Source organism: Eptesicus fuscus, chromosome 8 (genome assembly GCF_027574615.1).
Source record: "Eptesicus fuscus isolate TK198812 chromosome 8, DD_ASM_mEF_20220401, whole genome shotgun sequence".
Taxonomy (NCBI): Eukaryota; Metazoa; Chordata; class Mammalia; order Chiroptera; family Vespertilionidae; genus Eptesicus; species Eptesicus fuscus.
This window is the reverse complement of record NC_072480.1, coordinates 17,531,376-17,556,453: the sequence shown is the minus strand read 5'-3', so window position 1 is coordinate 17,556,453 and position 25,078 is coordinate 17,531,376. Positions and strand designations below refer to the sequence as shown.

General features: G+C 45.5%; 1 protein-coding gene across 1 annotated transcript in view; it reads right to left on the bottom strand.

Annotated features, from left to right (window-relative positions):
- Positions 1–22,970, bottom strand: part of ERICH6B (glutamate rich 6B) — a 70,526-nt gene extending 47,556 nt beyond the window's left edge. Inside the window, exons 1-4 of the mRNA XM_028151599.2 lie at positions 22,922–22,970; positions 11,090–11,473; positions 4,953–5,001; positions 1,882–2,066 (exon numbers count right to left, since the gene is read on the bottom strand). Of these exons, the coding sequence (XP_028007400.2) occupies positions 1,882–2,066; positions 4,953–5,001; positions 11,090–11,417 (562 nt within the window). The 5' untranslated portion in view covers positions 11,418–11,473; positions 22,922–22,970. The remainder of the gene's footprint in view (positions 1–1,881; positions 2,067–4,952; positions 5,002–11,089; positions 11,474–22,921) is intronic.
- Positions 22,971–25,078: the final 2,108 nt, after the last annotated feature.

The window sequence follows — 25,078 nt, the reverse complement described above, 5'->3', positions numbered from 1 at the left end:
CCTGTGTCACTTTCCCTTCCTCCTCTTGAATGATTTTGATCTGCCTTCCTGGACCTCCACATTTCCTGGTTTCTACCTTCACACTTCTCTCACTTTCTGTGTAACTGGTCATCTCTCAGAGAAGCCTTTTTGTTACATTTTTGCTCCATTTCATTGGCCAGATATAATCATGTACCTATTACTGGCAAGTTTTTCCCAATTATTAACAGTGCTTTCCAGAAAGTTATATTGTAAACTATAGGCAGAAGGAAAAAGAAAACCCCTCACATAACTGCAGGAACCTGGGGTGTGCCATTGATCCTATTTAGAGGTCTAATACAGTCCACACCTTTGGTTCAGGCCACTCACATCACAGTATTTGACCAGTAAGCATTTATGGTGGTGGCTAGACTTTCACTAAACACAAAATTTATGTTGGCATTAAGGAACTCAGTACTGAAAAGACAATTGTAAACCATGGCCCTACAGACCAAAATTATGTAGAGTGCTTCAAACTTAAGCTAGATATAGGCATGACCAGTTCTGTAAATTAAGCTTAGAAACCAAAAGGATCATGAGTGAACCAGTCGAATAAAGCAATAACTTCCAGAGGACCTCTTTCTGGAGGTGGGTCTGTAGATGTATGGACAGGATCTGGTGTCCCCTTCCCACACCCTGGCCTTGTCCTACCTTCTTTCTCCTCTCCCACATCCTTCCAAGCTTAGCATTGGCACTTTACAGGTGATCACCCAGTAAATGACGTTCAGAGTCCTGCTTACGAATATTTAGAGAAATGCTCAGATTCTCCCCAGCTGTCATGCTCACTGACTTTGGAAAGTTCCAGTTCTTGGGGCCCCGTTGGAACACACATGCTGACAAAGGTCCGACATGACCCGATTTGGCCTGTAAAACCCTCCTCATCAACTGCTGCCTCTGCCCCCCACCGCTGGCTGTGTGGGCTGCCCCTTCTCTCTCCATACTTCTCATGGGGTTTCTGGCTCCTGATTTCACCCAATAACATTTGAGCTGTATAATTTAGCAGGCACAGATGGGGGCATGGAGTTGAGGTGACGGGGAAATTTAATTTATTGCTGCCATGACTACCGATGTGAAACGGATCCGTGAATCCGTGATGGATCAATCTCACAAGGCTGGATTTAATTATTAATAATGGTGACAAATGCTGTTGAGCATCCCATCCCAGGATCCTAGAGGGAGAGGCCTTTTTTGTGGTACACTGCAACCTTGCCGAACTTTCTTTTGAGTGTCTCCCAGTTGTGGCCACAAATGTTCATAAGGCTGGCTTGGCTGGTCCTGCTCAGGGCTGGCTCTGACTGCTCAGTGGCATAGGGAGTATGGGGGAGCCCATCACCTCAGGGACCGGTCTGTGATCCGGGAAGGAAATGGTCCCTGAGGGAAATAGGCTCTGTGTTCATGCAGAATTAGAACAGGAAGATGAACGAAGAGACAGGGAAAGCCTGAAGAAGGAAACTGCCTTGGTACTTTGCTGATGCTCTTTCTTCGAGGAAGGCCTGGGATGGAGGAAGGTTGTAATAGGACTAGCAGAGGAATTTACCGTATTTTCCAGCGTATAAGACGACCCCCAACTTTTCCAGTTAAAATATAGAGTTTGGGATATACTCGCCCTATAAGATGACACCCAGCGTATAAGACGACCCCCGACTTTTGAGAAGATTTTCCTGGGTTAAAAAGTCGTCTTATACGCCGGAAAATACGGTAACTTCTTACCCCAAATACAACTTCAAATGGCCCAGGAAGCAGTATATATATCATCAGCATGAGAGAGAGTCCTTAGCTCCGATGTTTCACAGACCTGAATGCACTCCTCCCCCAGCCCCCAGAGAGCCCTGCTGGGCTGGGCAGCAGGTGCCATTCCCTTACCCTGGTTCTCATAGGTGCTTTCTGTCTGCGTGCCCCGGTCTCGCCAGGGCACAGATCTTCTAGAATCCTTCTTGAAGCCTACAGAAGGCTCCCTGGCAGAGTGAGGAGACTTGCTGGCAGGTTCAAAGGTGGGAGGAGTGACGGTGAAGAAGGTGTTCACCTGAGAGACGCCAGCAGCTGGACTTCTGTCAGAGGGGAGCACAGGGTTCAGTCAACCTCCCAGCAGGGGCCAGGTAGGAACCCATGCATGGCCTGCAGACTTCTGCCCATGCCTGATGGTGGACTCACAGGGTAGAAGGGACCAGGTGAGGGCAAAATGAGGGTGGGGGCAATGCTGGCTGCTGTTATTCTCATAGGGGAAGTACAAAGTTCAGCAGCCCTTCTGAGACAGGCCCTCCCTGCCTGGGTCAGGGTTCCCGAGACAGGAACAGGGCAGGGAAGGGGCTGCTGGTGAAGAGGCTGAGGGAGAGAGGAGGAGGCTGCTCTTCCCATCCAGGAGACATCACCAGAAAACTGTTCTCTTTCAGTGTCTGTGGGCGTTTCAGGCGGGTCTTGTGCCACTCCGTGGGTGGGCCTGGGTCTGAGCCTGCCAGTGGGCTGGGGCAGAGTGGCTGTTCCCAGGATGTACCATTGAAAGGGTCCTCCGGATCACCTGTCAAGATGCTTGGGTCCTAGCCAGGTGACTGCAGGGCTTAAGAACTAGTGGACAAAAGTATCAACTCTTGCCCTGCTCCAAGCCTCAAGACCAGGTCAGGAGCCTCTTCTGGGCTCTGTCCTTCTAGTGGGATAATGTCTGTCTGTCCTACCTCACTCCCCAGGTGCTCACTGAGAGGCAAGGAGATAATGCGAACCCTCATGAAAGGACCTTGAGAGGTCACAGCCGCCAAACAGCATAGGGACTGTACTTAAGGCAATGGTGGACCGTGCTGGTCATCTCCATCTCTGCGTACATCTGCTTAGCACCCTCCCTGCCATGACTGCCCCAGTCTGGGACATTGCAGGGCCTTCTGGGGTACCTGCCAGGGCTCGCTGTGGCCTCCACACCCACCAAACTGGGACAAACACTTGCTCCCTGGCCCATCAGCAATGGGGAGAGTACAAAGGGGGACCCACTGGATCCTGGATCCAAGGGAGCATTGATGGTTCCAGGCCATCTTCTGCAGCCTCTTCAGAGAGGGGACAAGGCCTGGCATGTGCTTGGGGACTTTTGGGGTGTGGCTGTAGAGTGGGAGAGGGAGCCTTCCTATTTATAAGGGACCCAGGAAACACTTGACTTGAATCTGTTCTCTTTTCTCACTCCTTATCTTAACAAACATGAGTGTAACACCTCTTGCCTAAAGGGGTTTGTGGAGGGTTCATTCTCTCAGCAACCTCGCGTGAGGAAAATCCGGGGCCTGTCTGACCACCCAAGGTTCAGACTTGGACTCTGGGGACCCAAGCCACAGAGCACATGGACAGACCTCTCTGATCGCCACGTTTTCCTCAGGACCCCGGGAACAGAAAACCCACTCAGCTAACCTATGGAGAAAGGATGAGCTTGGCATGAAGCTGACCAGGAACCACGATCCTCATCTTGGCCATCCTAAGTTCCCATGTGGGCTCGTGGGCGCAGAACAGAGAACAACAAAGGACCTCTGCCCTCACTGGCGTGCCCTGCGCGCTGACCACTGTTCTCAGTGGCCCCATGAGTTCATACTCATTTATTCTCACCACAGCCTGTGAGGCCGAAACCCACTGCCACCACATTTCAGATAAGAAAACCGAGACAGAGGGATATTAACCTTTTGCACTCGGATGTCAAGATTAAAATTACTCTTTGAATGTATCAATAATTTGAAATATAAAAAAATCCAAATAAATAAGTTTGTATGAAAAGAAACTCCAGTTTTTTTATTCTACTGCCGCGCTTTGTAAAATCTGGGGTATTTAAAAAATTAAATCCCGAGTAGAATAAAGGAATCGAGAAAAAAGCAAGCGAGTGCAAAGGGTTAAGTGGTTGCCCGGTGGCACACAGCTGGAGGAGCTGCGATTCAAACCCAGGCTCCAGAGTTCCGTTCTCAAGCACAGCCTTCCCCAGGGTCCCTGAACTGCCGGGCCCTTTGCTGCCACATTGCTTAATGGCCTGTGAGTGTCAGTAACTGAGGCAATGGGGGGCCTTTGAAAAGCCACTCCCTCTTATACATCGCCCTGGTGGGTGATCCTGTCAGATCCATGCTTTTGTGCCTCTGGAAGTGTGAGGCATGGAATGGAAGGGCCAGTGGAGAGCAGGAGTGGAGGCCAGCCTTGTCAGGCCGAGGGGTACCCCTGCATGGAGCCCTGGGCCCTCAAGTTGTAATCTGTTGCTTCCCAATGCCACAGCACTGGGATTTTATTCCTGCCTCTTACCATAACCAAACGGGCCTTGTGCTTTCTTTGCATCTAGTGTCAACCCATTTCCCAATGGAGATAAATAATCATGCTTTGGGAAGGGATTGTAGGGGCCCAGACTCAAGGACTAGGACTGTGAATCATAAGGCTTGTGTACCTCCCCCTCCCCACACATCTCCACAGAGCTGAGCACATTTAAGGCATTTTAGTCATTTATCCCATAGGTCATAGGTATGTTATTGACTGTCTAGTGTGCGCCAAGCCCTGTGGCAGTTTAATGAATCCTCATTGAATGATCATTTAGACTTTGGAAGTATGCCCGAGCAAGGAGATTGCAACTTCCTTTTGGGCATTCATTCATCTACTCACCCCGGGCACTGCCCGAGGGCCCTTTGCTCTCTCTCTCTCTCTCTCTCTCTCTCTCTCCAGCTCAGACTCAGTCCCCCTGCCCTTTCACCTCTGTAGTTCTGGCTGCCAGGACTCTGTGAGTGACTGAGTGGCAGAGGGGAGCAGTACTGGGAGGTCCTTCGTGTGTGACTTTCAAGAGCCCTCATCCTGATTGAACCCTGCCTTCCTCAGGGGACCTGCTCCCTGCACCCCACTTCTCCTCCCCCCACTCCTCATCTTTGGAAAGCTAAGGGCTCCTGAAAGATTATCCCTGAGCATGAATTTCCACCTGATTTACCCAAAAAGAAAACGATTACCTCTCATTAAGATTAGGCGGGGTGTGCGATGGATAAATCACGTTGAGTTCTATTGGGAAAAAGAAGAGAAAGACAATATTGGAAAAAAAAGAAACCATCTTTCTTTCTGTTTAAAAATGTGTTGCTAAGTATGTGATGCTGGGGTTGGGGTGGAGAGACCCCAATTTATAATTTTTATTTTATTTTTCCTTTTCCTTAGTGTTGTCTCTCTAAATGGTTTCCTTCAGAAATTCTGGGGTTGAAATTTTATATTATCAAAGAAAATAATTTTCATGAAATCGTGGTATTGGAAATTCAAATTTGCTGTGTTAATCTTTTAGGTTATCACAAGGGCTCCCTCTGTCATGGGATGAAGGATAACTGTACAGAAAAGGTGACTGAGGTTCAGAGAATATAAATATCATAAACATTATTTTTTGACTTTGAAGAACCTGTTTGTCATTTAACCACCTGTTTGCCTTGGATGATATAACATCAAGAATTTCATGTACAATTGGGATAAAATATGCCACCAATTCTAGTAACACAGCCTGATACAGTGGAAACAGTAAAGAAATGATAATCAGAAAATTTGAACTTGAAACTTACATTGTTCAATGCTTATACTTACAGTTTACCCATGTGACAGGACATTATTAAAGAATAATACTTGGCAATTAAAATGATGTCTCCCAAAATTAAGCAACAGAGGCAAATATTGAAGTCACAATGCTAAGTTACAAAAGTAAAATACAAACCTGTATATATTGTATGTTTAAAACAGGAAAAACAAAACAACAAAACCAAGAACCACAACCACTGGATATGAAAAAACTAAGGGTGGGAGGACAGAATAGAAATCACTAAAATGTGAATCAGTTTTATTTATATTTTGATGTTGGTAGGTTGGGTGATGTTTTTCTAGTTTTTAAATTTTCCATTAAAAATAAAAAAATAGATTTTACTTCTCTTTATGTCACTGTCCTAAAATTAAAGTATGTGTACAATTTACTAAAAAGCATAAACAAAGGAGGAAAGGAGAAAGGAAAGGAGAGAAGAAAAGGAAGTGATCGGAAGAAAAAGAAGAGAAGGCTTGGGAGCCTGTCCTGGCCCTTCTAATTATTCTCCACGACCTGGGAATGCTCCACTGCTCTTTCTCCGGCTAACTCCAGGTTCCTTGTTTGTGAAGTGAGGGGTAACTAGTGGCTGGGAGAACGAAAGGAGACAGAGGTTGTGAAATACACTGCATACACCCGATGCCATAGGACTGTGCTCCCGACCTTCTTTAGGGCAAGAAAACACAGAAAACGATGCTGTTTGTACAGGAGCAGAGTGGAGGCTGGGGTAACGGGTTGTGGGGCTCAGCATCTTCCTCCACAATGAATTGTATGGTGTGGGAGAGCTTTCACTGCATTCTCAGATGTGTTCTTTCGTTTAAGTAGCAGTGTTCTTTCTTCACACTGTACAGAAAGGTATGTTTACACGTGGAGAAACTGCACCTCAGGGAATGTAATGACATACATGCCAAGGTCAAAGGCCTACCATGTGCTGGCTCTTCTGACTTTGACCCCACAGCGTTTATTCACATTCTTTTTATTTTTATTTATTTATTTTAAAAAATACATTTTATTGATTTTTTTACAGAGAGGAAGGGAGAGGAGTAGAGCATTAGAAACATCGATGAGAGGGAACACCGATCAGCTGCCTCCTGCACACCTCCTACTGGGGATGTGCCCACAACCAAGGTACATGCCCTTGACCAGAATCGAACCTGGGACTTTTCAGTCCACAGGCCGACTGATCAGTCATATATGATTATTGATTATTCAGTGGCGAATGATGCTGCATTTATATTCAAGTTGCTAATCTAATTTTGTCTTTCCCCACAAACCATGGGGAAAATCATCCCTGTAAAGAAGAGAGGGGGGAGGCAGTAGTTAGTCTGACCCCACCCTGATTTGTCCAGTGCAGTTGGAAGCTCTGAAATTTACCTGCCTATAGGTAATTGGGTGGCGGCATAGATTCCTCCCACATTCTAGTTCATTTAATCTTTTCTTATCTTTTTGTTATCTCCATTTCAAAAAGTGGGCAAGTGTGGCCAGGGGAGGAGTGTAAAGGAACCTTCACAAGTCAATGGTAAGGGAGTATAAACTACAATAATAATAATAATAATAATAATAATAACAATCCTACCTAATAAAAGAGTAATATGCAAATTGACCGTACCTTTGCCACACCCACCAGCCACGCCCACCAGCCACACCCACAAGCCAATCAGAGCGAGTATGCAAATAAACCCAACCAAGATGGCTACAGCCACAGAAGCAGGAGGGAGGCTTGGGTTTCCCAGGCAATGGAGGAAGCCAAGCTTTCCGCCGGCCCTTGCCAGCCTAAGCCTCCACTCAAGGCTACAAAGTTTCAATTATAGAAGGTAAACAAATCCAAACAGAAATGGTGGCAGCCACGGAGCTGGAGAGAGCAGGCTAGGGTTGCCCACGGCAACAGAGGAAGCCAAGCTTTCCACCTGCCCTGGCCGGCCTAGGCCTCCACTCCAGGCTAAAAAGTTTCAATTATAGAAGGTGAATTAACCCCAATAGAAGTGGCTGCTGCCACGCCACGGAGCAAGCAGAAGGCTTGGCTTCGCTCCAGGCTACAAAGTTTCAATTGTAGAAGGTAAATAAATTCCAGATACCAGGGCCTCCGCTTGGGTCGCTGGGGGGCATGGCTGGCCTGCAAACCACCAAAGGCCCCTCGCTCAGGCTGCCCCACACCCCAAGGGAACCCCCACCCTGATCCGGGACACCCTTCAGGGTAAACCAACTGGCCCCCACCCATGCACCAGGCCTCTATCCTATCTAATAAAAGAGTAATATGCAGATTGACCGTCACTCCAACACACAATATGGCTGCCCCCATGTGGTCAAAGATGGCTGCCCCCATGTGGACACAAGATGGCCACCATAAGATGGCCAGCAGGGGAGGGCAGTTGGGAGGCACCAGGCCTGCAAGGGAGGGCAGTTGAGAGGGACCAGGCCTGCAAGGGAGGGCAGTTGGAGGCGATCAACCCTGCAGGGGAGGGCAGTTAGGGTGACCAGGCTGGCAGAGGAGGGAAGTTGGGGGCAAACAGGCTGGCAGGGGAGCAGTTAGGCATCAATCAGGCTGGCAGCAGAGTGGTTAGGGGGTGATCAGGCAGAATTGGTAAGGGGCAATCAGGAAGGCAGGCAGGCGAGCAGTTGGGAGCCAGTAGTCCTGGATTGTGAGAGGGATGTCCGGCTGCCCATTTAGGCCCGATCCCCAGTGGGATTGGGCCTAAACGGGCAGCCGGACATCCCTCGAGAGGTCCCAGATTGGAGAGGGTGCAGGCTGGGCTGAGGGACATCCCCCCGCTCCATGCACGAATTTCGTGCACTGGGCCTCTAGTAATATAATAAATGGCTTACAATTAAAGAGGCTTCAAATGCTACATGCCTGGCATAGCTCATAATGTTTTACATAATTCAACTCCGTTCATTCTCACAAACACCCTGTAAGGTAAGTCAACTGTTATTCCTAATTATAGTTAAGAAGACCAAAACACAGAGAGGTTAAGTGACTTGCCCAACCTTGTGCAATTAATAAGTGGAGGAGAGCTGGCATTCAAATCTGGACAGTCAAGTCCCTGAGAGAGGAAGAAAACAGCTCTTTGTGTCAGACTTACTAATATCTGTCACCAAATGACAAATAAATGACACTTACCCTCCTCCCCTCGCACCTGATCCTTTGGCACTCTTTCCTGCTGAATCCAAATGGAGACTCAGAATCCTTCTTAACATAGTGCTCCACCACTTTAAACCTCAAGTAACTAATCCATCAGCATGAGAGATGGAAGCCCATTTGTCATCTCTAGGGCTCATTTTATAGACTCTAATTAATTCACAAAGTTGTTTAAAAAATAAATGTGTGTGTGTATACATATGCTTGACTTTATGAAATGAATGAAATTAAACTTTGATTCAATTTGCATTTATTGAACATCTGCTATATGGATCAGGAAGGCACTCTTGTTATGCACCGAGGCTTAAAACTAAGGATAAACAAAGTTATGCCTTAAAGAGGACACTATTCCACATAAATTTTGATGTAAATCCTTTGGAAAAGTTAAGAATCTTCTTGTAAACCTCTTATACAGAGTTTTCATAGATCAAGACATTCTGCCATGTGCCTTTAAAGGCATTTTAGCATTCCCCTACAGTGTTTTAGGTGCCTCTCCCACTTTTTTAGCAAGGCATTTATTTTCATTTTTCTTTCTTTCTTTAAGTTAAATTTATTGGGGTGACATTGGTTTGCAAAACCACACAGGTTTCAAGTGTACAACTCAGTAAAACATCTTCTGCACACTGCATCGTGCACCCATCGCCCCAAGCTTTACACACAGTGCTGTGCTTTACAGCATTGTATTGTTCTACTCTAGTGAGTATGTATTTGCAAAGGTCCAGTGCACGGAGGAGACTTATTAAGAATACTTGATTCATATCTTGCAAAAGAAAGGCCTTGAATGCTATTTTTCAGTATTAAAACTATACTTACTTGGTACTTGAATAGCAGGGATATTAGGATTCTGAGAAGGAGCTTAATGGTAGAGGCACAGAGAAAAAAGGGCTTCCCAGCAATAGAGAAATTACCTCTTTGATGTCCCAACTAAGCATCCATAAAGGTAGTAGGAACCAAGGCTAATACATCTGATTTGATCAAGAGGGACTTAAAGGTGAAATGCCTATTGGCTGCTGAGAACACCAGGTCTTTAGAATATAGGTTGTGTATAATCAGATGGAGATTTAAAATTCAAGCTGCCTGAGATGCTTGTAGTTGGTAGCAGAACTGGATCCAGAAAAATAGTTTAGTTCTACTTCTAGGTCAACATTAAGATGCTGCACATGACCTGGATTTTTAAACTTCCTGTACCCAGTTGGATATGGCCACACAGTCATGATATCAAGGGAAGACACCATGCGGGCCTATGGGTGAATGCACATCAACCACTTCTAACAACAGCACGAGGAGACCACTGCCAAATAACAAAGCCCAACTTAAGCAAAAGTTGCCAATTGCAGAAACAGCATTGGAGAAATGTCAGCCCTAGTCTGAGAGAAATAACTCCGAAGTTAAATACTCACCAGCAGGGTAAGATGATACCTTCCCAGTGCCCAACAGGCACCCTAAGAAGCATACTAGTGTCTGTTGACTTAGCAACAGATTGTGGGATGCATTCTAGGAAATAATTAGAGGTCATTGATAAAATTAGGCTATCAAAGTGCTGTTTAAAAAAGTAGCCAAAAGTCAGAAGCAATGAATAATCAGTAATAGAGGATCGGTTAAAAATATTATGGTTTGCCCTGATTGGTGTGGCTCATTTGGTTGGAGCGTTGTCCTGAAAGATCACGGGTTCGATTCCAGCCAGGGCACATACCCAGGTTGTGGGTTCAATCCCCAGTCAGGGCACATGCGGGGAAACAGATTGATGTTTCACACTCATATTGATGTTTCTCTTTCTCTCTCTCCCTTCTCTCTCTAAAAATCAATAAAAGATTTTAAAAAATTATGGTTTGTATTATACAGTTGTATTATATAATACAATGCAATGAGGCAATTACAACAATTTTTAGATAATCTAATAAATGAAATGATATTCATATAAGTATGTAATATTTATTTATAATTATAATATATAAGTATATTAAAAATGTACCTTAAAAGGCAGGTTACAAACACTATATAAAGTCTGGGGAGGATATAACCAAAGTGTGAAAGAAATTATCATCTCTTATGGTAGAGATCTTTGCTATTTTTGGCTTATATATAATTTCTCAAACATCCACAATGAACAAGTATTACTTGTGCAATAAGGAAAAAATAAGGTAAAAATCATGTTGTTGTTGTTTTTTAATGAACAGGTGCTTTACATTCGTCAAGTCTCCCTGTCTGCTCTGTTGACATGGTGCTCTGGGGCATGGCTAGTGAAGCTGTGAATAGAACTTAGTCATGAGTCTTCCTACCTGTTCGCACCATGGGTAGGTTGATAATTTGAGCTTTGGCTAGATCTCAAATTTCTTGTTTTTTTCCTGAGCTCTGTGGAGACCTAACGTTACCATCTTTTGGGAGGCCCTCTTCCAGATACTCACCCTTTTCCAGATAGTCTTCTTCATTCCAATAATCTTTTTCCTTCTGTAGATACTTTTTCTCCTTCAGAGACTCCCGTTCCTTCAGAGACTCCTTTCCTTTCTGATACATTTTCTCCAGATAGTCATCTTCCTCTAGATACTTTTCCTTCTCCAGATAGTCATCTTCCTCTAGATACCTTTTCTCTCTCAGACCGTCATTTTCCTGTGGACGCTTCTCCTCTCCCGTAGTATACTCTTTCTCTGAGGAGAAGATCTGTGTGGGTTGTGGAAAAGTGGTTGGAAGGAGAGGTGATGACTTTCCTGATGCCTGACTGTTTTTAGTAGACATGCTGGGGAAGCAGTAAGCAGATGAAACCCTTCAGTAGCAGGTAAAGTCACTTCATCCTGGTAACCAACAAAGGAATAAAAGTTCATTAGTTAGTAATTGGCTAGTGCATGTGGTTAAGATACTCATTTCAGTCAGTAATCTTTGGATGACCCTTTGAGTATGTAGATCAATACATGAAAAGGCACAAAATGAGGGAACAGGAGCTTTACCCTCAAGAACGTAGTGGAGAGGGTACACCTGAAGGCAACACCTTTGAAATTATGGCACAATGTGAAGGAAATGAAAAGGGCTAGAAAATGAAGACACGATCAGTGGTGCTATTATTAGAGAAAACTTTTCCTCATCAAAAAATACTTATTGCCACAGTAAGCAGTACAGAAACTGTCTTCCAGGAGATTAAAATCCGGGGAGACAAACTGTCACGCAAACAGATTTCTATATGAAAAGTGACGAACACAATGGAGGAGGTACAGACAGGATGGGATAGACATCCTGTTGGGTCCTTGGTCAGTGAAGGCCTCTGCAGGTGGAGGTCTGTGCGGCACATAATCGTGGCCGCCACACCCACGGCCACCTCCGCTGGAAGGACCGCCAGCACTTTACTACTGTTTGAATCCCCAGCTTCAACACACTGTGAGCACCTTGGCCCCCAGGAGGTCTTCCATGCTTCGTGCTCTGCTCCCTCTGTACCATTCTTCATTTTCATCAAAGTAACGATTTGCTGTATTATTTATTTGCATGTCTGTCTTCCCAACAGAGGGTGAACTTCTTGAGGGCAGGAAGGATTGAGTCTTGTTTAAAAATATTTTTTGAATCCTTTCACTCTTCTCCATCTCCACTGTGAGTATCCACAGTGAACTATGTCATTTCTTTGCTGCAGTGCACTCTTCAGTGGCCTTCCTGCCACCATTGCTGCCACCCTGCTAGTGTTTTTGTGAAAATATAAGTCAAATCATGATATGCATTGCTTAAAAATATTCCAGCGGCTTTCCTGTGCACTTAGAATAAAATGTAAACACCTTTCCATACCTCCCAGGACCCTGTGAGATCTGCTGCCTGCCAGTCTCCCTGGCTTTTCTTGCCATTCCTTCCCTATTCTCTTACCCTGTTATTCTCTCCTATAACACCACTGTTTCATTTGTTAAAATTGATTTTAGAAAGAGAGGAAGGGAGAGGGAGAGAGAGAAGGAAACATCGATGTGAAAGCATAACATTGATTGACTGCTCCTCTCTCCCTACTGTGGATGGAGCCCACAACCCTGGCATGGGCCCTGATCTGGAATCAAACTGGTGACCTCTCGGTGCATGGGATGATGCTCAACCATCTAAGCCACACCTTCCAGGGCCTACTATTTCTAATTATGTTTCTGTGCTTACTTGTTCAATCTTTCTTTTCCACTAGCTTGTGTGTCAATGACAGTGACCTTATGTGACCTGTTTCCCACTCTATCTCTAATGGTTAGCTTAGTGTCTGATGCAGAATAGATATCCAATAAATATCTGATGAGTGACTGAATGAAAGGCCAAGATTAATGATTCTAAAGCATTGCACTCCAAAGTTTTAAATATCATAATATTTATTCTGCCAGTTGAAGATACGTTGAGAAGGCCACCTGCCTGGAATCCTTCTGTTTGCTCTGAGGACTTAAGAAATCTTAGCCTAACTTTTTCCAGATCTCTGATTGAGAACTCTGTTCTAGAGACCCAGGCAGATAAAGTAATTAGGATCACTTTCTAGCATATGTGCAACATGATGCTCGAGATGAGAGAAATGATATGTGAAGACATTCATAATGGACCAATTGCTTATTTTGTCCACCTACAGGGTTGCTAGAGCCCTTGAACTCTTGGGTTTTAATAGGATTAGCCTGGGGCAGTGTGGTGAACATAGAGGTGTGCTGCCCAGAACTCTTTTCCAAGAAGGACTAGGGAATGTGATCAACAGACAGCCACAAGCCACCAGCTTTGCTAGGGTCTGCCTCAGCTGCAGAAGTCATGCCCTCCTCATGTGGTGTATGCATCTAAGACTAAGCAAGGTGAGGGGATAAAAATCCAGCTGAGCCCTGGCCGTTTTGGCTCAGTGGATAGAGTATCGGCCTACAAACTAAAGGGTTCTGGGTTCAATTTCAGTCAAGGGCATGGACTTTGGTTGCAGATTCTTCCCTGGCCCAGATCCTGGTCAGCGCTCCTGTGGGAGGCAACCAATCAATGAGTTTCTCTCACATCGATGTTTCTGTCTTCTCCTCTCTCTTCCACCCTCCCTAAAAATCAATGGAAAAATATCCCCTGGTGAGGATTAACAAAACAAACAAACAAATCCAGCCAACCCCAGGTGGGACACCTCAGAGGTGATGTTCACCCAGAGGTTTGCACCAGGCTAGCCAAGCTAGCTGACTCTTCCACAGCCTCCCTCTCAGGCTTGTGTCCTTGCCCTTCCTTTCTCAGGTGTTGGTCCCAAACGAACATTTTTCATCTCAACAGGTTGCATCACAATAGTTTGGACCTTGGAGTCTATTTTCAGAGAACCCATCCTATGACAGGCAGCTTCATAAAATGTCAATCTGGAAAAGAATTGATTGCAAGTTTGGGGAAAGGCCTCATGGATAGTTTGACACTTTTCAGGGGTGGGAAATGTCCAGCCCGGGGGCTGTTTAAGGCCGCATTAGGGGTGAGTTAATTAAATCTTTGACCAAATATAGCAGGCTAATTTTTAAGTTAATAATTTTGTATGGTCCACAAATGATGTTATAAATATCCAAATGGCCCTTGGCAGAAAAAAGGTTCCCCACCCCTGCTAAAAGGTTGGGAGGGTGAGGAGTAGTCAGACCTGCCCGTGGCAGGGAAAACTGACCTGGCAAAGAGAGGACAAGGTGGAGAAGTAAAGGCAGAGGCAGGACAGAACTTAAAAAACCAGTATTAAGCATCTTGTGTTGGGTGGTGATTGGAAAAGTATTAGGATTAAAGCAACTCCGGAGCAAGAGGATCTTCGGGCCATTCTCCAAGTAGCTGGAAACTAGCAGAGACTGGGCTCTGTCTGTGGTTGACGCACTCTTCTCAGTCACCTCACTGCTCTGTGGTGTATGCGTGTCTTTGCCTGTAGGCTGCCTTTAATGGTTTTTGGAGGAGGCGAGGAACATGAGATGAGGATGGAGGGTAGTGTCTTTGCAGCAAAGGGTGAGCTGCGAGACAGTATACATATGGGGCCCATATCTATGTCTACCGGAGCCTCTCCTGTTGTAAGGAAGCCCTCCAACCTTATTTTGACTTAAAATCTAAACACACAACTAAAGCTGTCCTCTTCTGATCCCACTTGCTTCTGATGTCCCTGTAAGCAGAGCAAGGAGGAAGGGGCTGGGTGGAGAGAACAGTTGAGAAGCCGTCTGTCCAGCCCGAGTCTGGAAGTAGGGAAGGAGCACACTCAGGCACCAGCCACCCCATCAGACATGTGTTCACCCTTCAGGGATCCCAGATAGAAAAAAAAAAAAAAAATCAGCCGGTCCCCTGGACAGCCCAGAATGCATTTGTCAACAGCATGCTGTCACTCAGGGTTAAGAATCTTTTCTTTTCACTTTCTCATCGGGCCTTGTAAAAAGTCTCCAGTCAGTTGCATTCTCATGTCAAAGATTAGAAAAGAAACTGTACTGTAGATACTCTCCCTTTAATTATCCTAGCCATTTATTTTAAAAAGCCGTTAAGCAGAAATAAGTAGTAATGGCAACCGGATACCCGGTGTCTGAGGCAAACGTCCTCGTGTGGACTTGTGATTCAGAACTTGACTCGCTCTGACCCTCATTTCTGACCGACCGCAGGCTAATTTTTGTAGTCACAACGGGAAACATCAACTTCATAAAAGCTGGTTATGACCAGCTGATTGCATCTCATTAACCTCTAGACTAGCTTCACAAAATGGCTGCTTCAATCAAAGCAGCTGGCAAACATTTTATTCAGCTTAAATAATTAAAAAAATTAGAGTGAATATTTAGGATTGGCAGAATTCACACAAAAAGTCAAGGCGTTCGGCTTCTCTTGGAAATAGGAGTCTCGGGCAACTGCTGGCTGGCTTTCCCAGGTGGAACCGGTGATACCGCCCTCTTTGAAAGGGACAGCACTTTCCATTTCTGCTTCTGTCCCTACCTTCTGCTCAGTTCTCAATCATCACAGTCGGGTTGTTTTTCTTATAGTAGAGCCATAGTTTTCTGTCTCTATTAAAAAAAAAAAAAATGGAGCCATGTCTCTGTGAACCGTGGGGAGGTCTGATCTTCCTCATACTTTGTCTGCTCAGGCCTTGGCTTTATCTTTCCAGGGGCAGAGGGGTGGGGCCTTTACCCCGTTTACACAGCTCACCGCTGAACACCAGCACCAAGCATGGTGCTTGGCACTTGCTGAAAGGCTTGTGCTTTGGAAACCAAATCAGTGCACACAAAGGGACTTAACACTTGGGTGGGAACAGAGTCCTTGGGGCATGAAACCAGCTTTGCTCTGTACAACTCATGTGGCCCTAGGTGCTGGCCCTGGGCAGAAAGAAATACAAGGACATGATTTGTGGGCCTGGCCATACACTGTCCGATCCCTCATGCTTTCTCCTGCCCTCCCCTGCCCTCTGGACCATCAGAACTGGTATGTTTCCCCAGAAGCAGCCCAAGGACCTCATTTGACCCAGGTGTCTTTTTTTTTTTATTTTTATTGATTTTTTTTTTTTTTACAGAGAGGAAGGGAGAAGGATAGAGAGTTAGAAACATTGATGAGAGAGAAACATCAATCAGCTGCCTTCTGCACACCTCCTACTGGGGATGTGCCCACAACCAAGGTACATGCCCTGGACCGGAATCGAACCTGGGACTTTTCAGTCTGCAGGCCGACGCTCTATCCACTGAGCCAAACCTGTTAGGGCCCAGGTGTCTTTTGTCATCACCATTCTCACCTTTCCCTTCTCAAAAGGAAGGCAGGCTGTGGCTTCTTCCTGACAAGGAGGGCAGATGAAGGCCCTGTACCAACAACCCTGAGTGCCCTCTGGTCCCCGTTCAGGATCCCTAAGGGGCCTTGGCTCCAGCACACAGCCCCCCACCACAGCTGGGGCTCTCTTGCCTGACCTCGCCTCACCAACGTCCTGCACACACAAGTGATGGACCTGTCCAGCTCTGCCAACTTTCCTGCCCTCCAGCAGGGGCACAGCTTTACAGATTGGTCGAGTCCCCTGTCAATAACTTGACACAGCCACTTCAGATAATCAGCAGGGGAGGGGTCTGTGTGCAAAAGGAAAGGGGGAGTTGAAGCAGGAATATGCCGCTGAAGGAGCAGAATGGCAGGGTGGTTAGATTCCGGGACCAGGTTTCCTGGTGTGAAATCCCAGAGGTGGCCACTTAGGAGCTGTATGATTTTGAATGAGTTTCTTAACTCCCATGGGACTTAATTTCCTCATCTGTAAAATGGGTAGAACAATAGTAACAACCTCCCATGAGGATTCAATGAGGCAAGATGTGTATGCATAAGTAGTGCCAGGCACAAATGTGAGCTATGTTGTTATTATTGCACACTCATTCTTTTATATATATATATATTTTATTGATTTTTACAGGGAGGAAGGGAGAGGGACAGAGAGCTAGAAACGTCTATGAGAGAGAAACATCGACCAGCTGTCTCCTGCACACCCCCTACTGGGGATGTGCCCGCAACCAAGGCACATGCCTTGACCGGAATCTAACCTGGGACCTTCCAGTCCGCAGGCCGACGCTCTATCCACTGAGCCAAACCGGTTTCGGCTGCACACTCATTCTTAATCAGCACTCAAGGTGTGTGCGTGTGCACCAGTGTATCTGTGTGTGAGTATGCATATGCCTGAGTATCTTTCTGAGTCTTAATTAGTCCAAGGCATGGAGAGAGGAATAAAAGACTGCTTTTCATGACCTTGCTCCCTGGGCCTGACTGAATTTAGAGATTCAGGTCCATTTGTCTTTCAGTGGGTCCTGGTGGCTGGACCCAAGGAAAATGATGGCCCACAGGTAGTGCCAGAGGCGAGCTTCCTTATTTCCCAGAATCTGTCCTTGGGAAGGCTGCCTGGTCCAAGGGAATTGCACGTGATGTGTAGTTTGCTGGGACAGAACAGAACTCCCTCATAATGGGTGAGTCTGTTTTCTGACTCTGTCCTGATTGCAGGAAGTTGATATGTATGAATGGAACAGCCCTCCTGAGGCTACTCATTCACGTTTCAGACAGCTGTGGTTCAGAAGCCCTCGGATTAAATGGAGCCTCCTCACCTTCACTTCCACGCCTTCACCAGCCCTTTCCATCCCTGGGGGAACCTCAGCGAAGAGTTCTCACTCCTTTCCCACTTGACAACCTTTTAAGGGGTTGAAGATAGCAACCCGACCTTTCTCCTGACTCCAGGCTCTGCCCTCCAGCTGCCTTCCGAGGGTCTCCGCTCCACGTCTGACAGGTATGTCAAACTCAGTGTGCCCACACTGAGCCCTGCTCTTCTTCCCACTCACCTGATGGCAAAGCCCTTGGAATAATCATCAGCTCTTCTCTTTCTTCCTCACCCTACATCAGCTCTACCAGCAAATCAGGGTGGCTCCTCCTCCAGAGGATCTCACCACTGCTTACCCCCTCCATGTTCCCACACTGTTCTCAGCCACCATCACATCTTGCCAGGACTATTGCAGTTACCACCTAGCAGGTCTATTCTTCACAAGATAGCCAGCTTTTAAAACAAATAACCTCACTTCCCTGCGCAGGCCCCACATCTGAGATATTAAAAGCCAAAGCCCTTCCAGGGCCCACAGGTCCTTCTTGATTGGCCCCCATCACCTCTCCAACCTCCTTCCTGCTGCTCTCTCCCTTCCTCCCTTGGATCCTGTAACACTGATGTCAGTGCTGCTCCCAGCATGCCCGGCCCTGGCCCACCTGAGGCCTTTGCTCTATCTGTTCCTCAGGTATCTGCCTGGCTCACTCCCTCATCTCCTTCCTGCCACCAAGTCAATGAAGCCAACCCCTACTATCCTATATACGGCCACCTGCCCAATCATGGCACTTCTGATTTCCCTTAACCTATTCTACTTGCCCCCATTTTCTCGAGAGCATTTATCACCTTCTAACATACTAAGTACTTTAGTCCTTCGTTATGTGTATTGTCTGTCTCCTCTCATGAGTAAGTACCCTGAGGGCTGGTATCTTTATTTTTATTCACTGATTTCCCTAAATGCCTAAAACAGTGCCCAGCACATAGTAGTTAATAATCAATATTTATTGAATGAATGTGTGAATTATGATTCCCCGTCCCCTGCCCCCGGTTCACATTTAATTTGACCACACAGTAGATGGTGTGGTTTCTAGGCCCTTCTTCACTGTTTAGCTGCCCTCTGGATGGGCTGTAGTGTGTCAAGAGCTCTCTAACACGCATGGCCTAGAACAGAACCCAGAGCCCCGGGCCCAGCCTGATGGCATAGCCATCTGTGGGACACCGTGTTGCGTGTCTGAGAACACTTAATTCTGTCAGCTCTGTTAATATGTTCAGATACCCACTCCAAAGGGCAAGTGAATTTCTTTTCTCTGTAACTGGGACTTAAAATTGTCTCCAGCTCGTTCTGATAGTTTTCTTAAATTGGAGTTCCAGCCATTTCCTATCATCTATGTCCTTATCCAAATCATCAATACAAACATCAAACCAGAGAGCCCTCAGGACAGAGGCTAAGACCCCCATCTGGCTGATCTTTATCCATCAGTCAGAAAGGGAACTAGCATTTTTATGTCAGCTACTGTGCTGGGCCTCTTAGCCCTCACAGCAACCTCCGTGCAGGCATAATTATCCCACGTTATAGATGAGGAATTGGGGTCCAGCTTTTAAGGGGAACAGAAGGGTTTGTAACCTTTATTAAGAGGGTCACAGTGGGATTCAGAAAATGGCGGCGGAATAGACAGATGTGTTCCGAGCCTTGTCCCGGAGTGGAAAGAAAGAGCAGCTGAGGGTCATGCGGGGAGTGTTTGCTGGCAAGTTAAGGGACAGCTAGATTCCAGGAGAAATGGGGGACTTCTGGACAGGGTTCCCCTGACCGGGCAGCCCCCACTGCTGCTGGGTCCCCTCCCAGAGCTACGGGCTCAGACGTGGAGACCGCGCCATCTTGAAGGAGAGAGTGGATCTTATTGGAAGCCTGAAAATCTACGGCTGCGGCAACCACCGAACAGCTGCGAACCCCAGAGCATTGGTCCCCAGTTGGCACAAACATGCGGATTCGGGGGAGCTCTGAACTCCACCATGAAAGGTCAGATTTCGCCTGGGATAAGGAGAGAGAGAACTACATAACCAGACATCCAGAGAAGAGAGACCATGGAGAGACAAAGAAACAGCCCACATATGGAAGAAAAGCAGGCATCACCAGAAAAGGAAGTAAACGAAATAGAGGCAAGCAACCTATCAGAGAAAGAATTCAGAGAAATGGTCATAAGGTGGCTGAAAGAATGGAAGACAAATTCGACAATATGAGTAAGAACCAAGAGGAAATGAAGAAGAACCAAGAAGAAATGAAAAATGACATCGCTGCTATAAAGAACTCAATAGAAAGCATCAAGAGTAGACTAGAAGAAGCAGAGGACCGCATCAGTGAGCTAGAAGACAAGATGGGAAAAAATACCCAACTAGAGCAGCTTCTAGAAAAAAGAGGGTCACAGTGACAAAAAGTAGTTTGAGATAAAAAATGTCATTTTCCTGAGCATCAGAAATGAACCGGAGTGGGGAGAAAGAGGATCCTACTACAAAAATTTTTTTCTGAAAAAAAATGAGAAAGCCTTGAGAAATGCAGTTGTTTTACTGGGCAGCTGGCAGACCAAGTCTTTGAAGGCCTACCCTTGGCTCTCTGAGCCCTGTCCCTGACTCAGAAATGACAGAAAACCCCTCCTTGACTGTCTAAAGCCTTACCCCCTCAACTTTCTGAGGTCTCACCTCTCTAGCTCCCTGAGATTCCAGCCCCTTGGAGGTTTTCCCCCTTTACTAAGGGTTGGGCAAAGGGTTCCAGTTCCATATAACTTACTCTATGGGACTCTGTGCTGCCTGGCACCTTTCCAAGTGCTCCCAAACCAGCACAAGAAATATCCTAGAATTCTGCCCAGCATCAACATCAGCCTCACTGGGTTATAATTTGCCACGTCTGTCTTTTCTCCTCCCTTTATTTAAATCAGGAAAATGTTCTCCTTTTTCCAGATTTGGAATACTACTCATATTCTTCTCTATGCTTCAACTATTTGGGGGAATATTTTGAGTTGTAAAACAAATGTGTGCCGGGAACTAATTCCAGCATGTAATAATTACAAGAGTTTCATCAAAAGGTTGGTGAATCTTGGGGGCTCAACAAGGGCTGAGCCACATATGTAGTTTACCTGTTGGAACGGCTAAATGGCACTTCCCCCAAACCTGGAATAGGATCATTTCCTGCCAGACAAGTCAGGGCATCTTAAATCTGCATGTTATTGCCTCCTGTTGGCCAAACACCTGAACAGCTGTAGGCTATTCCCCATTCTGATAATGCTTCCATAAACCTTACCCTTTGAAGTGTACATCTCCATCTTGCCCTAGGACAAATTGTGTTAATAAAAGCAGGGTCCTGAGTCAAGGAGAGTTTAGCTCCTTTAGCTGAAGCTCCTCTGACCCTGAATGCCTTTCAAAATTATCTTTCGTCTTTGGACTCCTTGAATCTACACAGCAGCTCCTTTCTCCAGATTGCAGCACCCTTTGTAATGCTGGGACAAGAACCCTGGCAAATGTGCCCTATTGAATTTACTAGTATTCATCATGGCAGCTTATGCAGCAAATGCTTTTATCTCAGTTTTGCAGATAACACTAAGAGTCAGAGAAAACAAATGACGTGGTTAAGGTTGGACAACCAATAAGTAGCTGAACTAGGATTTGGACCCAGTCTGCCATCATGGGGTATTCTTTCCCAACACTGACTATTATGCGGGCTGAGACACTGGTGTTTGGAGAGAGCACTTCTTAGGGCTCTAGCTTTAGTTCTCCCCTTGACATTCCAGTTAAACAATCATTCTCCATGACAGAGTAAAGAGGGTGAGAAGAGGGAAGAAGGGATAACTGGTTTTCTGTCATTTACTGAGCATTTACGATGTGTTTAGAATAAATAAGGTATATATATTTTAATTTAAAGATTTATAAGAATCTGTTAAGGTATTGGTATCCTATTTTTCAGCTAAGAAAGCCAGGGATCATAGAGGATAGATAATCAGCCTTAGGCTATAGCTACTGAATATAACACTTGGAATTCCATACTAGGTCTGCCCAATTCCAAGTCTAAGCCAAACTGCAATGGAGGAAATGAGTAGGTATGTCATCTTTACCATCTTTACAACTCAAGTTCTTAGCAATTATTTAGAGATTCTGAATGGCAATTATTTGAAAGAACAAAAAACCCCTTAGTTTCCACTTGCTGAAAGGAAATTCATTTAGAGAAGGTATCATCAGTTAAACGTTGACCAGACTAATTTTCAGGAATCATATGGAGTGCCTTTGAATTGACCTCTCTCAAATCTTCTAGATTATTAGAAACAAAGTGGGATTATCCATAATTCTTATAACAGATGACATACTAGTTTTTGGATAGCTCAACTTAGGATCTCAGTTGAAGCATACTTTGGGTGTGCCCTGTTGACACTGTGTGCTGAGTACATGTGTTCTCAACACGTATGAGTACGGTATTGGCCATCTGGTGAGGCTGTGAGCAAGCAGGTGGCCAGAGAAATAGCGCTGTCTTGGCTGAGCTCAAACTGAGTATGTGGTTTTGAACATGTTCCCTCTTCCTCCCACACGTGTCTAGGCTTCTTTTGTCATTTATAATATGAATGGATCTAGAAGATCTGTAGAGTCCTTCCTGCCCAGTTTATAAAGACTAACTGGCTCTTATTAAAAAACACTTGAGGCCAGTTGTATTGTGAAATTCAGATTTTTTTCTGGTGTAGACTGGCCTTAGGGCGAATCTATCATAAAATATAACAACTCTACTGGGGTCTGGGGGAGCACTCGGTAGTTAATCTTATCAGCATTTCTGCAGCAAAATACAAATGTTCACAATAAAGAGGAACTTCAGCCCTGCTTTAGTTTAGGTTAGATTTTGCTTTCAACTGAGTTCTTGCAAGTCAGGTTTTGAGCCCAAATGAATTTGCCACAAACTTACTATGAAGACTCGGTTTTCAGAACTTTTTGGATTGCAGGATTTGTAGGTAAGGGATTTTAATCCTGCATCTACATGCCTTTGAATAGCCTAGGGTGGTCACATCTAGGATTTATTTAATGCCATGCTCTTGATGGGAATGTAATGCTTTTAAAATGCATTTCCTGTAGGGAAATAAAATCCACTTCGTGGAGATTTAGACATTGATATTTCTGGAATCACAGTATGACTGGTAGGGAGGACAATAGAGTTATTTGCAATCATGACTGTGCAGCCTTCAGACCTGGAAGAATGCAGCGCAGTTATGCCCCGTTATCCTCATGGCTCTGTACTTACAATCTCAGGAGTGAACTGAGTCCAAGCCAGCAGATTTTTCAACAGTAACAGCTGAAAGAAAAACATTTTCTGATTAGCTCTTAATTACCCAGAAAATTAGCCAGAGAACACCTCATTCCCTAAGAACACTAAATAATGGATATTTTTCATATGCTAATATTTAGTAGAATTTATTTTTGTAACAGATACATCTGTCTTTCTTAACCTTCCTTAGTCAGTCAAGCTGACTGTGCACCATGGAAATCAAACCTCAGCAGCTCTCACTTATAGTGCCTCCCCTGCCATCCCCACCCCGTCACTAAATGGTCTGACAAACCTGAGCACCAAGCCTCCCTGAACACCACAGAGAACTCACAGGGATGCTGGAGTAGGTTTTAATTTTTTATGGAAACAGCAATATTTGACATATGCTGGATATTGTATGAACTACTAACTTTAGAATACTGTATTCCTTCAATGACAGCACGTGTTGCAAAACCATGTTTTTGGCAGTTGTTGAGATAAAAAAGCAAGTACCATGCAGAAATCAGTGTGGACAGGAAATGAGGGTGGCCATGTGCAATCTGGTTCCCAGACTGGAGAATCTGTGAAATGCTCAATGGACACACATCCCATTAGCAAGTCAGCATGGTTATTTGAGAATGAAATAAAAGTATTCTTTTATTTTTTTTCAATTTCTGTGTATTAAGTTGTGACATAAGAGCGTGACACAAATATTTATTAAGTTACTTGGATGTATCCAATAAATGAAAGCGTACAGATTTCCTTTGGCTTTGGGGGACACGGTGAAAAATTCAGACACTAAAGGTGCCATGAACTGAGAAAGTTTGGGAACCTCTGGTGTAATTTACACAGTTGCTTAGACATAGAAACTTAGAATCATCTTTGATTCTTCTTTCTTTCATCCTGCCAAATCTAAACAATCAGTTAAATCCTCTTGGCACTATCTTCCAAAAATGTTCTGAACCCATTTTTTCTCCACCATCACTGTGATTACCCTTGTCTACCCACCATCTCTACAACAGCCTCCTTGCTTTGGTTCTTGAGTTCCAATAATTCATTTTTCAGAGGTATATATATACACTAGAGGCCTGATGTACAAAATTTGTGCAGGGGAGGGGGTCCCTCAGCTCGGCCTGTGCCCTCTCACAATCCGGACCCCTCAGGGGATGTCTGATTGCCAGTTAAGGCCTGATCAGGCCTAAACTGGCAGTTGGACATCCCTCTCACAATCCAGGATCCCTTGCTCCCAACCGCCTGCCTGCTTGCTCCTTAACACTTGGTTTGCCACTCCTTAGCGCTGCTGTAGAGGTGGGAGAGGCTCCCACCACCATCACTGTGCTATCCAGCCGTGAGCCCAGCTTCTGGCTGAGCAGTGCTCCAGCTGTGGGAGTGCACTGACCACCAGGGTGCAGCTCCTGCATTGAGCATCTGCTCCCTGGTGGTCAGTGTGCATCATAGTGACCAGTCGTTCTGGTCATTCCACCATAACAGTCACTGGGCTTTTATTATATAGATATTTATTTATTTATATTGATTTCAGAGAGGAGGGAAGGGAGAGCGAGATAGTAACCCCCGCCTCCCTCCCCGCCACCACCAGGGATTGAGCCCACAGCCCAGGCACGTGCCCTTACCGGGAATGGAGCCGTGACCTCCTGGTTCATAGGTTGACGCTCAACCACTGAGCCATGCTGGTTGGCCAGAGGTGATCTTTTAAACACACACATTAGATCATGTCACTCTCTTGTACTAAATTCTCCAATGATTTCCACTTTACTTTCCAAGGCCTCCACAACTGGCCCATGTTGGCTGCTGCTCCCTTTATGGACCGCCTGGAATCTCACTCCTCTCTCTATTCACCATGCTACAGTCTGATCCCTCCACAAGGCTCTTCCATTAGTCCTCCCCATTGCCTGGGAAGTTCTTCTTCCAGATCTTCATTCTGCCTCCTCCTCCTCCTCCTCTCCTCTTCCTCCTCCTCCTCCTCCTCCTCCAGTTTCAGCTCAAATATCACCTGCCCAGCAAATTGATCTAAAATTGCCCCTGCCTTCACCCTTACTCCCAATATATTTTATCATGTTGTTTTATTTTCTTCATAAAATTTGTATCATGTTCATCGATCTGTATGGGAGAAAGGAACTTTGCTTTCTCTGTTGC